The 17255-nt window shown below is 34.5% G+C and overlaps 1 protein-coding gene across 16 annotated transcripts; it reads left to right on the forward strand.

The window, feature by feature from the left end:
• Positions 1-5487: 5487 nt before the first annotated feature.
• LOC112280301 (NADP-dependent malic enzyme) lies at positions 5488-14621 on the forward strand. Of its 16 annotated transcripts, none has more exons than XM_090248535.1 (25): positions 5488-5608; positions 6081-6190; positions 6343-6435; positions 7127-7316; positions 7455-7631; positions 7999-8119; positions 8382-8456; positions 8762-8913; positions 9192-9297; positions 9619-9684; positions 9871-9966; positions 10218-10289; positions 10540-10623; positions 10851-10949; positions 11293-11340; positions 11617-11679; positions 11840-11893; positions 12018-12116; positions 12290-12379; positions 12700-12777; positions 12957-13031; positions 13272-13362; positions 13467-13595; positions 13695-13779; positions 14054-14621. In XM_090248535.1, the coding sequence occupies exons 4-25, from the start codon at positions 7147-7149 to the stop codon at positions 14097-14099; spliced, it is 2076 nt and encodes a 691-aa protein (XP_090104661.1). In that variant the 5' UTR covers positions 5488-5608; positions 6081-6190; positions 6343-6435; positions 7127-7146; the 3' UTR covers positions 14100-14621. The 16 variants fall into 16 exon arrangements, with proteins under 16 accessions (XP_090104661.1, XP_073388622.1, XP_090104665.1 ...); XM_073532521.2 differs by having other exon boundaries at positions 7136-7316; XM_090248539.1 differs by lacking the exon at positions 11617-11679 and having other exon boundaries at positions 5965-6435.
• Positions 14622-17255: the final 2634 nt, after the last annotated feature.

Genomic DNA, 17255 nt, shown 5'->3' on the forward strand with positions numbered 1-17255 from the left:
AAGAGATTTATGGTGGCCTCAAATGTAGAAGGTAGTAAAAGACTTTGTACAATCATGTGATACTTGTTCAAGATCCAAAACTCCTTGCCATCGACCTTATGGACTTCTTCAACCGTTACCAATTCCAGAACAACTATGGTCTTTTGTTTCTATGGATTTTATCATGGATCTTCTAATCTCAAGTACATATGACTCCATATTTGTAATTATAGGTTACTTCACTAAAATAGGATATTTTTTATAATGTAATAAATTTATTTTAGATGAAAAAATAATTAAGCTTTTTATTGACAATATTTATTGCTATCATGGATTGCCAAAGGATATTATATCGGATAGGAAGATTGAATTTGTATCGAAATTTTAGAGAATCCTATTCAAGATTCTAAAATTAGATATGAAGCTTTCTTTGGCTTTTCATCCTCAAACTAATGGGCAAATGGAATGAGTGAATCAAATTTTAGAGCAGTATTTGAGGTGTACCATCAACTATCATCAAGATTATTGGACAACTCTTTTGTCATTGATAGAGTTTACACACAATAATTCTATACATTCTTCTATTCAATGAACACCTTTTTTTGCCAATTATGGTTATAATCCATGACTTGATATTTTTGAATTTTTAAAAGTTGATAATCCTATGGCGAAAGATTTAGCAAATCATTTGTCAAAGCTGTATACAACAATGAAGATATAATTAAAAGAAACTCAAGGACGACAAAAGACCAATGCAAATGCCTATTGCAAGGACTAACCACAATTCAACGTGAGTGACAAGGTATGGTTACTTTGTCACAATATCAAAACTACTCGTTCTTATGATAAATTGGACTATTGTAGGTTGGGACCTTTTTCTATTTGTGAAAAAATCAATCCTATTGCTTATTGATTACATCTATCGAAGTTTATGAAGATCCACCCCGTATTTCATATGTCCCTTCTTTAGTTGTATAAGACTGTGAATATTTTGAGAAGAAGATAAATACCACCTCCTACTATAGAAGTAGATAATAATCAAAAGTTCAAGGTAGAAGAAGTCTTAGACTCAAGGCACTCTCAAAATAGGTTGGAATATCTTATTCATTGGCACGGATATGATATTAGTAAATGTACATAGGAGCCATTAAAAAATCTTGTAAATGAAGCAAAGAGAGTTGAAGCTTTTCATCAATGAAATCTATCAAAATCAAGATGAAGAATAACAAATCTTTATTATGAAAGAAAGAAGATAACATTCTACTTTCTATCTTTTTTTGTAGCTTATGTATATGTGTGACGCTAAAGAGATGGAGAACCAACAACAAGTAGATTCAACTCAAGAGCTTTCATTTGCGGACTTACCAAATTAGACATTGTGATTGTTACAACCTTTGAAAGGACAAAATCGAGATGAAGATTCTCAAGAATGTCATGTCTTTCCTCAAATAGATAGCGAGATGCAACATATTTGATATCACAACCTTGGAAGAGACTCTCGTTATTTGGTGATTTTATTAAAAATAAGAACAATGCTTGATGGTATTCCAAATATTTTATTTGAAAGAAGTTATGAAGGCCACAACAATGACGAAATTAGAAGGTGGTCTTCTCGCCCTAGTATGGAATATTATCGATGGCTGAGAAGGCCTATCAACTATCTTCGAAGAGAGCAAAGATTGAAGTATGTGGCAAATATAATTTGCCACATTTTGGACTTCCTCAACATATGAAAACCGCTCTTCATGGAACTCGTCCTTAAAAGAGGAGGTAATATCATGAACATATACATTTATCCCAATAATTACTTACATAATTAGATGAAAGTAAGTAAATATAGATTAATTTCATAAAGTCCTCTAGGAAAGCTTCCTACAAGCTTTATAGATGTGGTTTTCATCTTAGATGTATTTATAGGATAGAAACTTGGCCAACAAATTATCCATGTGTTGGTAGCTTGTGGAACAAATTAACTCAGTGTAGTAGCTTGTAGAACAAGCTAATTGTGTGGCGCATACATAAATAACTTGCCTTACAAGTTAAGACATGTGGCTAGCAAAGTTAACATATTTTGGAGGTCTTATAAGACATTGTCATATAGCTCCTACTTAAGAGTATATATGGAGGCAAGAGTGAAACCTTCTTTAGTCTTGTCAACACCTTTTTAGTCCTTAATCTTATGCCCAAACTTTCTAGTCTTCTTGTCTTTGGCAATAGCCATTCTAATTCAATAATATATCATCTTTGAGTGACTTTCTAGTTCTTTTTAGTAACATAAGAATGTATTGAGGATTTTCTTTCTTTGAGATTCGTATCCTTAACAATAATCCACAACTTCTAATACACTTGTATCTTATTGTAAATAAATGCATAAATAATCTACTCTTAATCAAGAATGATACAACTCTCACATTCTAAATACACTTCTTTTAATATGTCAATGAGAAGAACTTGGAAGAAGATAAATGAAACAAATTAGAAATTATGTTAAAGATAATAAAAATAAATAAAAAAATATGTGTATTCCAAAAGAAACTAGAATAATTATTGCCAAAGATAAAAAAAAGACTAGAGATTATTGAAACTAGTCTAAAATCAAAAAAACATTGTCAATAATAAAGAGGGCTTCATTTATGCTTCCATATATATTATCTAACTAAAGAAGTATGTGGTGGTATTTTATAAGTCATCTAATATGTATCTAACCAGAGAATACTTATATAATTCTCAAGACAAGTCTCCAATATGTGCACCACATAGCCAATTTCTATTACAAGTAGTCATCATGTATGATATGTAGTCAACTTATGAAACAAGTGGTCAACATATATAATACATGGCCAACTTGTTGGTTAAGTTTTTAAAATATAAATCATCTACAAATACTTGTAAAGTCAAATTTGTATTAATAAATCTTTTGAAAAGCTTTGCACTAAGATATTATCGAATTGACCTACTTTTATATACTTCTACATAATTCTTTTTATCTTCTTAATTTTAATATTGATGATCATGTCAACTATAGATATAACTTTTTATACATTAGTCCATTACTATAAAAAAAATTGATATTAATTTTTTTGTAATTATAAATTTATCAAAAAAATTAAAAAATAATAATATAAATAGATTGTATAAAACACAATTTTGACTACTTATAGATACTTTGTAAATTTTCATCATATATAACAAATTCATCTTGTCTTTGTTATTTGTTGCATTGCTTAAAAGATAAGATTTATAATACATGTATATTAATTTTTTTCATTAAAGAATTTAGTCACAATATTTTTCATATTCTAGTGGTATTATAGATTAATTTTTATATTAATAATAAATAAATAAATAAATAATGGATTTTTATAAGAGAATAATCCAAATTTTTATTTCATAAGTCTTCTTATGTTTTTCAATGTACATTAATTTTTAGCATTAATTGACCTACATACCTTATATACATTATTATAAAAATATTATGTATTTAATTTTTAATCTATAAAGAGGAAGAGAAATAGTATAAGAAAGAATTTAACTAAAAAAATCTCTCATTACAAGTATTAATAGTTGTTTGCAAAAAAAAAAAATTGTATTTAAATTTATAAGAGATATATCTATTTTTAATTTATTTTTGTAAATATAATTAATCTTATCAATGCATTGTGCAAACAAAAGCATTTATGTAATGCTTCACAAGAGAATAAACTTAATAATTTAATTTATGTATTAGAAGTAAGGGACATGGTTATAAGGATTTAAACTTAATAATGTAATTTATGTATTAGAAGTAAGGGACATGGTTATAAGGATGTAAATCAATTTCATCTACATCACTTTTGTAACTTCAATTGTTTGTGAAATTTTGTTAAGAGTGTTTACATTGCATAAATATGTTTGTTAAAATGTGGTTTTACATTATCCATAGTTTCACATATTATTTTTCAGTATGTATATGTATATATATATATATATATATATATATTGTTTTATTTATGCATACATATACATTTCATTTTGTGTTATTGACCCTGTTGTGATTTCTAGCTGTATGAATTCAATTTATATCACATGTTCTCATGTTACACACAAATGCACAACAAAAATTTATTATTATTTTAACATACATTGTTTAAGATGTACGTAGTTATTTTAGATTGTGGAATTACAAATGGTATTTAGAGAATGATGCCTACAGTATGTAATAGACATATATATTGTGCTTCAATGCCTCCATATTAGAACATAAGTACTATTTGAACTTGAGGATTGACTAACCATCAAATTGGAAAGGCTTTGAAGTTGTGTGACTGCTAAAACAAACATTTTTAGTGATGATATTATTTTTGGTTCTGTTGACATATCTTCAAATCAACTTAATGTCATGAATGTTATTCTGTATTGAATATTGTTGGAATGTATGAAAATGAAATGTGCATACTCAAAGAATTTTAATTGATTGATTGAAGATGGATAATAGCTACAAATATTACAATTATGTTAAAAAAGAATGTATAAAAGAATGTATAAAAGAATGTAATAAATAAATAACAATTGATATCATTTTACAGACATAAAAGGTGATGTTTAAAATCATATTTAACAGAATCTACATGATATTATTATTAATATTGTTCTAATTACATCCTCGGTTTTTAGTATACTATTCAAATCTTTGTAAAAGAATAATTGACAAAAACATGAAATTTGCATGAAATGTTTTTTTTTTAGTTCATTATAATAAATTAGAAATACCTTTATGAAAGTAGGAAAAAAAATTAAAAAATTAAAAAAATTCTATAAATTATGATTCATTGATTTTGACCTGAGTTATAAATTCATGTTGGTAAAATTAGAAATTGAAAAATGATGATTCAAGAGATATGATAAACTGTAAAATACTCAAATTCACATCTGACATACTTTTATGGTACTCAAAGTTAAACTCATTTAAAATTAAATAAGATATTATAGTTATTATTAGTATTATTGACATAATGGTAAGAATGATGTATCAAAATTTATGATGGTTTAGTATTTTTGTGAAAACATTTTTGAAGAAAACTTATTGGTCTTTTAGATTTTAAGACTAAATTATCCTATTCAATTTTTATTTATTTATATTATTTATTTGTATTATTTCATTTAAATTTACATATATTGGAATAGGAAGCAATCCAACTATGAATAATGGGTCATGATGCCAGAGCATGATAGTTCATGATGTGTGATTAATGCCCCGTCAGCATTCTGAACTAATACTCCCCTCCATACAAAATGGCTGCCCAACCTTCCGATTTGGGAACACGTTCCCAATCCGGAGTTCCCCACAGGAATCTTGGGGCTCTTCCATTCTTTCACGAACCACGCGCCCCTGGTTAGCATCGCGGTTCCGAGCCTGGTCTGCCCTTGTCTTCCGGCCCGTGCGTCGCTTGATTCAGCCACGCGGCACGAGCGACTTTTTTCGTGCTTATTATTTTGCAAAGCCTGCGTCTATTGTTCAATCGTGTGCTGGTCGAGTTGCTTTGGCCTGGAATTGTTATCTCCATAGCTGGGGCTGCTGTTGAGCTTCGTTTCATTGCCTGGCTCGCTTGACGCGCTGCTCTCTCTGCAACGAATTCGATTTATTCCTCAGGTACTTATATTCAATCTCTTCTCTACGCCACATTTTGAGATAAATTTATCGCGTTCTGTAATGGATGGCAGAGGGTGTGTGGATCATACTATTTTCGGCGCGTGTGATAGATGTGATATGTTGTGCATTTTGAGCTGTGGAGCTTGCGGAGTGGTACCGTGTTTGCGGAGTTGTAGTCGGCGTTTTGGCGTTGTTCATCTTGCAGGGTGTTTATGGCCGGGTTCGTCCAAGACATGGTTCTGGGAACAGAGTATGGTGTTCTGTGTCTGCAGTGTGTTTATTGTGTGCATGTATTCATTTGTTTTTGTTGATGTCTTTTTCTGGTTGTGTTGTGGATGGTGATTCGAATTGTGGAGAGAGGGGAATGTTCTGGCAATTGGCGTTTGTCGTGCATGCTGAAGGATTTAGGATCGCTTTTGGGAGTGTAATTAGCGTATTCCGACGTGCGAGATGTCTTGATTGTGGATCTCAGGAGCTGACTCGCTATCCAGCGCACACCCGTGGATTTTATCCTTTTGAAGTATCCTCGTCTGGGAATGAACCTGTGACTGGTATTGGAGCGTAGATGTCTTGCACTTGAAGGTTAGCAGTGCCGCGATTTGATGCAAATGCGCGTCGAACACGATTGAAGATTGAAAGTTAAACCTGAAATTGGGGCGTAGGCTTAGGTGAAATGAGTCAATGGTGTTCGTTATCCGGCTATGTTTTGAGATCACATTAATGTGCTTTACCAGTCTTGCAAGATTACTGAACTTTCCAAGTCCGCGAGGCATCTGCCAACTGTTTCCGAGCAGAGATCTAAGCCCAAAGGGCCTTAAAGATTGAAGGTTATGCACTATCTCAAGAAGCTGCTTAAGAATGTAGTTGCATTACTGCAAGTTGAGGTGTATGGACGAGTAAACTTCCTGACACCACATAGCACTATTCCTCCAGATTGTTCACATGTCAGATGTTGTAGCCACGCAGAATGTTTTACACATTCACGCCGCTTTTGTACGAATTATCCGTGGACTTCTCTTTGCTGGAGTGAGGAATCAATCGCAGATTTCACGGCAATTCTGTTTTGAAATGTTGTATACATCTTAAAGCATGATCGGATGAATTTTGCAATTTCACCTTCTGTTTGAAGATGCGTTCTGGAATGACATTATGACTGTGATGGTGCTGAATCTTGGACCCCAGTCTGATAAGTGACATGCGTGACAGCGTTTGTGTTTGTGGTCAGCTGGTTGTTGGGGATTTTGACAGTGTCTGCATTCTGAAAAATTATAACTTGTATATTTATGATCGAGGGACATTCAGAAATGGATTTTGACGGTGTGTTCACTCTACAACGTGGGATTTGATATGTTGAGGATCGGTTGAAGTTGGGCAGAAAAGGGTAGAAAAAATTCACGCCGAGGGTTGACAATTAAGTATCATTCTTACATATTTTTTTAAAAAAATTGTGTCCAGAAAAAATGTTCCTCAAGGACGGTGATTACTCATACTGAGATTATTTTCTGGAATATAATTTAGGGGAATCAGAGACAGTGCATATGCCATCGCCAAGAAATTTCTTCTGGTCTCATGCCACGCATCTTCTACGTCGCTGTGGCAGACAGCCGGATGGTGTAAGCTCTCAGCGAAGCCTGTATTCTGCGGCTCCAATTGCAGACCTTATTGCACCACCTCTTGGAGCTAATTTCTGGGGTATTGGTTGCAGCAGGTGATTTCCTAACTTAGAAGTGTATGGGTGTATTTGCCTCTGAGATCCTGTGCATAACTTGCTCTCAGATTTGACTCGTTTGATGTCGTTAGAGATATTTAGGAATTGAATAGTCTAACTGAGTGAGGTGGGGAATAGGAGGCATCGAAACCTTCCTGCCATGGAGAATCAGGTAAAAGGGATGATGAGCGGAGGTCTGGATGTGTCGGACCTGAAAAATGCGAACACTGTTGGAGGCGGTGTAGGCGACACTTTTGGGGAAGATGCAGCTACTGAAGAGCAGCCGTTCACGCCGTGGGCTCGCATTGTAGCGAGGTAGTTGTTTTTTCCTATCTATAGTTAATTGGGAAATCATGAGAAATGCGGTGCTCGTAAAATTTTCCCTTCAACTTATGTTAGGGTGTATTGTTCAACATTTTAAATTAGTGTTGCATTGCGAGCTGGAGGGTCATCCATCAGTACCAGGTCCAACTTATCTTGGTTTCTGAATTTCTTCTGTTTGATTGTGCGAGTTCCTTCGCACCAGCCTTACGTTGCTTTTGTACATCTCTGTGCTATTAATCACAGTTTTGCTTTCAGAATTTACATTTCGCAACAATCTTTTTTTAGTATGTTATTGATTTTGCAAAATAAGATGGGATGGAAATTGATATTCATATGTTTTCATTCTTGGAATGACCAGTGGGTTGGAGTTATTGAGAGATCCACGATATAACAAAGGACTTGCGTTCACTGAAGTGGAGCGCGATCGACACTACCTCAGGGGTCTTCTTCCTCCCACCGTTATCTCACAAGAATTGCAGGTTGTTTATAACGTGCTTTGACATATAATGTTCAAATACTGGGGTATTAAAGTGTTATACTGATATGAGTGGAACTTTGGAAGGATGATGCTTCAATAATACAGCAAGTAATGCAAACAGTAGATGAATTTTCTATTGTTTAAGTTCCCCCTGAATTTGTTGAAATGAATTTGCTTAACTTTGGATATGGGGCCTTTGTCATTCTATGGATCTAAGTTCACATAAGACCTCATTCATTGATCATTGCCTGATGTTTTTTTAGGTTGAGCGTATTCTTGAGAATGTTCGGTCGTACCAAAATCCCCTCGAAAAGTACATTGCTTTGATGGATTTGCAGGTGCCCGTTCCCTGATACCGTGGATTCTCTTGGTTTACTCATTTCTATCCTTGTTAGTTTGATGAGATGTATTGGGATCAATATGTGTCTCGTCGGTGTTCATGCGCTGGTATCCTTTTTTGAACATTTTAATTGTCTTGTAGTCAATTTAGTTTTGGAGCTGAAATTTGCTTGTAGTATTTTGGGTATCCAATTTCCAAATATAGATATTCATAAACTATCGAAAGGAGCTAGTTCATGAGTAAAAATCCTAATAACGGTAGTGCTTACTGGTTGTTAAACTTAATGATTTCAATAAATCACAGGAACGGAACGAGAGGTTATTCTACAAAGTTCTGATAGACCATGTAGAGGAGCTTCTGCCAATTGTTTATACTCCTGTTGTAGGAGAAGCTTGTCAGAAGTACGGCAATATCTTTCGTCGCCCGCATGGCCTCTACATCAGTCTCAAGGATAGGTTAAGACACCCCCTGTCATTTTGTTGGTTTATGACTCTAACCTGCTTTTCAAAAAGTAAATTCAAAAAACAAAAAAATAAATTGTAATTTATAAAATTTTATATCATTATGAATCTATTCTCTCCCTGCGATGTATCCAGTTCAGGCACATTTCAGTGGGTTGTGTATTGCTCGTGATTTAACTTTCTTGACTTGATATATCCATCTCGCTTTAAAGTGGTTATCAGTTTTCGGAGTGAGAATTATGACAATACAGCCTGGAACGGTTGCTGTACAGGGGTCATGTGCTAGAACTTCTCAAGAACTGGCCTGAAAAGAATGTCGAAGTGATTGTTGTGACTGACGGCGAACGTATTCTGGGACTCGGTGACCTTGGGTTAAATGTACGTTTCTTTTCTCTCATTTGTTTTTCAGAATCGAAATGTTAAAAATGGTTTTGAACTCTTTTCCTGAGGTTGGGTAGGACCGATGTAATTTTCTGGAAATGGCACTTCCAAAATTTCGGTAGTATTCTCAGTCACATATTTCTCACCTTATCTACAACATCTGGTTTTTTCCATGGCCCAGCAGTATGTTGTATGTTTTCTCTGATTTACTAAACTATCTACGTGTGTATATCACATAGGTGATTAGTTCAACATTTTCTTTTCGCATGACACTGTTTTATCCTTTATCAATGCCGCCATTTGTGGTTTTTGTGCCAGGGGATGGGCATTCCAATTGGAAAACTAGCTTTGTATACGGCCCTAGGTGGAGTTCGACCCTCTTCTGTAAGTTCCACCTCCTATCAACCTCCGAGTATTTAAAATTCAAAATTTTGGTTCACTTGACAAAGCAGTAAGCAATTGAAATGTTATCTTTTCATTTCTGTTTCCCTCCTATTTTGTGTTGGTGAGTTTTGTTCTTGTTAGTTATCTTGCTAAAAGAACGAATCGATGGGTTTGGGAGGAGGACAGACATTACCTATTGCCATCGACGTGGGTACCAATAATGAAGCTCTTCTCAAGAACCCCTTCTACATCGGTTTGCGGCAGAGGCGAACTACAGGCCAAGTAATATTGGCAGAACATTACTTGAAATAGCCACAGATCACAGTTTGTACAATGGTTGCTGAACATTCTGTTTGAATTCCTTAAGCACATAACCTTTGTCTTGGTACTGCTTGTAAGCCAAGATTGGAGCATCGCATCTTTATCATGCTTGTTTCTAAAATGTACTTGCATTGAACCTCAATTAATTCATTCACCCTTTTTCTCTTTTGAGCCTCGCAATTCCCTTTCTTATCAAGATATTGTGGGAACAGGAGTATGATGAATTATTACACGAGTTCATGATCGCTTGCAAGCAAGCCTATGGAGAAAAAGTTCTCATTCAGGTAATATGTCTGAAATTCGGAATCTGTACGTCAAGCACTTGTGACTGCTCTATGCCTATTTCAAGGCGTGCCTGCTAGGTTAGCATGTGCCACATTTGTGACACTTAAATCTTCTTATAGACTGAGATTTGCTTTTTCTAACTGTACTTCATGTTGTCAACTGAATTAAGAATGATATTCATATTTTCGTGTACCTTTGCTGATGCAATATTCTCATGAAGTCTTGCCATGCTGGGGGGTTGTGGCACAGTTCGAAGATTTTGCAAACCACAATGCATTCCGGCTGCTTCAGAAGTATGCAACTACACATCTTGTCTTCAATGATGATATCCAGGTTCTCATCCGAAACGTGTCTGCTCCTTTTTTAAGGATTTATTGATCCAGTATCTAGTCTAATTGTCCATACAAAGATGCTCCTCATTTAGTGTTATAGAAGGCAACATGTGGGTATCTTTCTAAAATTTTATTAAGTCTGATGAAAGTAATACTCTTCGATTGTATGCTCTTTGTACTGTCAACCTGCGTAGAGATCTTCAAAGGTTGATGGGAAAGTGAATGCAGGGAACTGCTGCAGTGGCACTTGCAGGACTGGTGGCGGCATTACCCATAACAGGAGGCACGCTTGCTGATCACAAATTCCTGTTCCTAGGTGCTGGTGAAGTATGTTTATTACCCTCACTCATCTTTGTTGATGTGTTTTGTGTATCTTTTATGTGTAGCTTGTGGCCTTGCTCAATCAAGAATGCTGTCTGACGTATTTTTGTACCAATTTTAACAGAGTTGCACTTACCATAAGCTTCTGAGTAGTCATAAGCTTTAAAGAAAGTTTCAGAGCCTGTATACTTCGTTAACTCAGGATTTAGTCCAAGTGATTACATATTATCTTATTTTGAATAAAATTTAGAATTTATCCTCTTTCGCAAATCAGCGTTTCAAAACTGGTAAGTACTCGGAAACAAAGCTTGAGGTTGAGACAATGTTTGATATTGCGTGATCTATCCAGGCAGGTACAGGTATTGCTGAAATTATCGCCTTAGAAGTATCCAAACAGGTTGGTTTCCTTCCTTGACAACTTGTGTCGACACATGATTGTTATCGGGCATGAATGGACTACCAATTAGTCTTGCCAAAGGAGCTCAATTTTTACCTCTGTATTTAGGCGAAGTTAGAAAGGACCATTTAGTTTGTGCTAATGAAAAAAAATAACTTTTCATAGAGGAGCCAACACGTAAGCAAATGTTATCCCTAACAAAATTATTTTCCTTGTGAACTCTTAACACGATATGTGTTTCACTTCTGCCACCCATATATAATTCTGTCGTAACAGGCCATAAGAATTCCAATGAAGATTAGAAGTGGGCTTTATGGTACTCTTTGCTGTAGTCATCAGGTATGCGGCCTTCAATGAATTGTAGTAAATAAAAAAGTGCTTAATGATGCTTAATTCGTGCATTTCAAGGTTAAACAACTCTAAGGTACGTACGGTAATTACGGACAAGAATGTGATGTAGTCGCATGATTTTGATACAACTGAAAGGTGTGTATTGCAGGGGAAAATTACTGTTGAAGAAGCACGTAAAGCAATTCACCTTGTGGATTCCAAGGTACGATGAGACTTCAGCTGTTCAAGTCGCATAAGTAAATTGAGATCTATCTACGTGAATGTCTTAAGTACTGCATTATGTTCCCCTATAGCTTATATTTCATATTGGACTTTATATTTTGCAGGGTCTTGTGACCAAGTCACGGTATGAATCCTTACAAGAGCACAAGAGGCCCTACGCTCATGAACATCCTCCTGCCCATGACCTTCTATCTGCTGTCAAGGTGACCGGATAACTGCAATAAACACTTGCACTTACTTTTGTCATGTTTCTTAATTTTGTACTTCCTTGAACCCTGGATGTAAAAAGAAAAGCAAGAGCTCACGAATATTGTGTTCAATGGCCATCAAATATGGGATCAATAAATCCTTATTCTGGGTAGTTTAATCTGCTCAGGTTTTGAAGCCCACCGTGTTGATTGGAACTTCTGGGAAGGGTGGAACTTTTACCAAGGAAGTTCTGGAGGAGGTTTCTTCATACCAGGATGTGAGTTCTTTTATTTTCTTTTTGTCTTGCAATGCAGCCTTGCAGATCGTTTTTTAATCCAAATATGGGCGTATTTTTGTAGATTTTGCTTCGGTTGCTTTTGGAGTTTAGGGTCGGAGACGGTCTAGGTTGCTGGATTTTTAATGTTGTACAATGTAGCTGTAAAATTGATGTACTAAACTTCTTTTTTCCTTTCTGTCAAAAGTTTGACGTTTAGGACTTGGACAGTTCCTGTGCAAAGTAGGCTGAAGGTCATCATTTGTAGAATATTTTGAGAATTGTTTTGAGATTGAGTTGCTTATTTCCAATGGGTTGTGCAGAAACCGATTATCATGGCGCTTTCCAACCCGACCTCTCAGTCTGAATGTACAGCAGAGGAAGCTTACAAGTATACTAAGGTGTGGCTTCAGTCCATTTTTTACACACTTGCATTGCTTTGAACTTTTCCCTGGTAAGCCTGGCTTTGAGATGTAAGACGCCGACAAAGTACAGTTCTTGTGGATCGACTACACAATGGTTGTTGTACAATGAACTGTAAGATGGATTAGTGTCTCCTTGCTTATATTTGAAAATGCAGGGGAAATGCATCTTTGCCAGTGGAAGTCCATTTTCGCCAGTAACATATGAGGGTAAAACGTATGTAATTGGGCAGGTACGGACTTCTTGCTCAACAGATGGGATATATGTGCACTGTCCCGAGTTATGTTTTTCTAAGAATAGTAATTCAATTAAGAATTTTTCTTTTATCTAAGACCTACATGTCACCACTGTATAGACAATTGCTGAAGACGGCGCTGGGTTACTGTATGGATTGATCTCTCCTGGGGCCATTAGTAAGGGGCTTTTAGACTGCCTGGTGTTAACTTAAATTTAAACATATTATGTTGTGCAGTCCAACAATTGCTACATCTTCCCCGGCATGGGGCTTGGGTGCACTATTTCGGGAGCTATTCGTGTCCACGATGATATGTTCCTGGCAGCTGGTATGTCGTCTCCTTCTGATTTCGACTTTCTTTCTATCTTCTACCTCCGCTTCGTCTTCCACTTCACATCACCTGTCACTTAGAGCTTTCTGGCTTGTTTGTAGCGGAGGCTCTTGCAAAGCAGATTAATGAGGAGCATCTTGCCAAGAACCAACTTTACCCAGCATTCAACGAAATACGCGAGATCTCAGCACATATTGGTGCAGCAGTAGCCGCGAAGGCCTATGAATTAGGTAATGTTGTACTTCTCTTTCCCACTTTCTGTGGTTGTATTTTTCATGTTATAAAACATTTGGGATTTGTAACATCCTTTTGGGACTGATGGGCTGCAGGATTGGCAACGAAGCTACCGCAGCCTAAGGATCTATTCGCTTATGCCAAGAGCTGCATGTACAGTCCGAATTATCGCCAATATCGGTAGGGGTTTCTCCAGACCAAGAATAGTGTGCGACTTTTCGCAGTATGCAGATGGTGCAGAATGTATTTTGTGCGTCTGGGAACATATAACTAGGAGAGCATTTGTATCCCTTTACTAAATAAGAGGCAGGATCTAGTTGTGTGCAGATTAGCTTTAGACATTCGCAGCTGTTGCATCCACAACTTCATTTGATATATTTTTGTGTGTAGTTTAGTCCCTCTTTCACTGTGAAAAAGGTTCTGTTTGCTTACAGTTACATTCTTTCTGTTTCAGTAAAAGCCTGCTTCCGGGTGCAACGGTACCCCGTCCCCGATTATGAGGAATCTTGTGATCTCATAAATTTCTGGCATAAACGGTTTTTTTGATTGTGTAATACCACCGGAACCGGTCTTATGAGGAGCTTCAAAGGTGTTATCTGAAATCCGACGGAGTGCTATTTCTGAACTACGCTTTCTCATGTGTCCTTGAGAAGTGTTTGAATCCATGCTCTTTGAAATAGGGATTGCTCTAATTTATTGTTGTTGCGGTGGCACAATTTTTAGATGATAAACACGTCGTTATATTTGGAGTTTGTTGTGTAGTCCATAACAACTTCCAGATGATGCACACGCTTTTAGACATTAGTATTCATGGTAGTTCCACAATAAGTGATAATTTTCTATTATTCAATGGTCAATTAGTAAAGTCAGCAGGATTATTCGCTACCTGAGCTTGGAATTTGTTAGAGGTTCGGAACGACTGCTAGTCCAAGATTCTTCTTACCCTGATGAGCAACTTCAGCTATATTCTGGAATTTTAATTAAGATTTTCTTGGTCTATTAAAGTTTATTTGATCAGCAAACTCATTTGTGGTGATTGTTTCTACGTGCTCTAGGAATTCCTTGGCAAGCTTTTCTGTCTGGAAACAAATGGAATAGAGTTACATTCAGTCGCATTTGTAGAATAAAGTCTTGCTCATCTATGTATGTCACTTTGACTTATACATCTATAATATCTTTTTGTCATATCTCGGATTTGACAAAAGTTGATTTAGTTTTAATAATTTCAAAATTAGTGATTATATGGTGTAGTTTAAAAACTATTAACAATATGGAATATTTTTTTAAAAGAAACAATCATGTGATTTAGATAGATAGATAGTGAGAGAATTGTTATTGCTACATCATTAATTGATATTAATGCATCCCACATGATATTATAGACAATTATCAAATAATATGCTTTGTTTTTTTTGTGCATTTTTACCTTTCTTTGCTTTCAAAAATAAATTGGCTAATGTTCTCTACTTGCTCATCAATTACAGCTTGACTTCTATTTTGGCCTTCTTCCATTTGTGAGCTATTCATCTTCAAACTAATAGAACAAGTACAAGCATTGTGTCCAACTTGATCACATTTTCTACATTTTTTTTTGTCTAACCTCACAACCCTCTACAACCTCAAATATAAAAGGATCTCATTACATAGATGATGCTTGTATATGGTTCAAAACTCCACAAAGATGTCCTCTTGGTTGCTAAGGGATCAAATTATTTGGAGTACAAAAGCATTGTAATGCTAGTTGGATTAGTATTTTTTGTATGGCAATCTGTTGATCTAAATCTAAATTAGTATATATGTATTAACAAGCAATGTGAAAATTGAAGTGATTACAAGATGTTGATTTATCAAAAAAAGAAGAGAAATTAGCAAAGGAGGCAGAGAATCAAAATGCTATTAAAGATGGAAGTTATTAATGTGCAATATACCATCTCTTACAAGATGAATCAATATTATATGCTTAAAAGGCATTTCAAATGAGGCAATAAAATGTCTAAAACATATCTCTTGTAGTCTTGTTCTCTTGAATTGAAAGGTATGGACCTTTAACAATACAAAATGTAATACCTTCTTCACTAGTAGATTATAAAATTACTTACCAATATCCAACCAAAGTTACATCTTTTTATATCCAATCTTTGCCTTTGATTCTCTCTTCTAGTGATTAAGATATATGATGATCCAATGATGAATAGTATAAAAATCAAGTGAAGATACTTGAAGCCATTGTCTCAATGTTAAGTGACCACTTTCTATGCGAGAGGTGATGATGTTGCCAAAGTGGAAATATTAAGAGGATCAAGATGGAACAAAGTGTTTCTTGAAAAATACTCAAGTTGTGAAAATATAACTGATAACATTCAAGTGACTAACTTCATATTTTGTCTTGAATCTTTTAATGCTTTTGTAAAAAGGTTCTATTGTATAATTCTTTTGACTTGGTTTAGCTATTGGTGAAAGATTATTCATTTTTCATGTCAGAAGTTGCATTTATTATATGCAAAAATATTCTCATTAATATGTAACACTCAAAGTAGATTTGTAGATGAACGAAAAACAATTTGCAATGGAGATATGAATACAAGTTTGGAGCTAGTCACAAAGGTCTTTGACATGATTCCATCAACAAAAAGTTTTTGTACTCATTTAAGAATCCAAAAGTAATTTGATTCTTTTTCTTTTAAAAAAAAAAGAAAAAAAAAAGAAAAAAAAAGAAGAAGAAAATATAAAGCTTAGTGATGTCATACCTACAAAATGTAGCAAGAGCATACAAAATATGTTGGTCTTATAGGTACAATCTAATAAGAAAACATAATGATAGTTGTAAGTCAAGCAAATCAAAGATGGATATGCAAAGAAGAAATGTGTCAAGGAATTTGATAAGATATTGCATATGTAGTCAAATTGATAGTAAGAGGCTTGCATTGTATTAAAGAGCACAACAGTGGAATTATGGCCTTATTGTCTCTCACACCACATAGTTGCACATTCAATATACATATTTGTTAAAATATCTAGTATATTGACATTTTCCTATTTAATAGAGGATAACATTGTAATTCACTTCGTTCTTGCAAGAAGAAGATTCTAAATATTTTATCATACTATAATTACCTAGAATATATAAAAAGTTAAAAATAAAATAAAATATAATACATTCATGTCTTAATGTATGTTAGAATGGTTAATAAATTAATTTAAAGAGAGTTGATATATGAAACTTTATTTTGGTTTATTATTTTATCATTTTTTTAAAATTTGATAATAGCATCTAAATTATATGGAACCTAGATATTAAATATTAAGCCTTGAGAAGAGGTTTGAATCCTAAAAGTGAAAAAATTAAATTACTATGAAATTAATTTGGAAGAACAAAAACAAGGCATAGAAGGATGAAGATAAGAAATGGATGTTTGCATTCCTATTCATTAATCGTCATGTCTAACAAGCTTTAAACATATTTTTTGCAAGCATATTAGAATTATGAACAACTTCAAAAGGGAAATTTGACAAAAAATAGAGAGATTATAAAGCTTAGGTTTTGGACTACAATTTACTTATAAAATTGATAGAATTTGGAATCGGAGTAAAGAAGATATAGTTTTTTGAAGTTTAAATATGGATTTCAGACATATTTTTATTTTTTTAAGAATGTA

The sequence above is a fragment of the Physcomitrium patens genome, chromosome 3 (assembly GCF_059467195.1).
Source record: "Physcomitrium patens ecotype Gransden chromosome 3, ASM5946719v1, whole genome shotgun sequence".
Classification (NCBI taxonomy): domain Eukaryota; kingdom Viridiplantae; phylum Streptophyta; class Bryopsida; order Funariales; family Funariaceae; genus Physcomitrium; species Physcomitrium patens.

What these genes read in the sequence shown, in the direction of transcription:
- LOC112280301 (XM_090248535.1), top strand. Translation starts at nt 7,147, where the DNA reads ATGCCATCGCCAAGAAATTTCTTCTGGTCTCATGCCACGCATCTTCTA. An exon ending in CCTTAGAAGTATCCAAACAG is followed by an intron (nt 11,341 to 11,616) that starts GTTGGTTTCCTT and finishes CTGTCGTAACAG; the next exon opens with GCCATAAGAATTCCAATGAA. An exon ending in AGGTTTCTTCATACCAGGAT is followed by an intron (nt 12,380 to 12,699) that starts GTGAGTTCTTTT and finishes TGGGTTGTGCAG; the next exon opens with AAACCGATTATCATGGCGCT.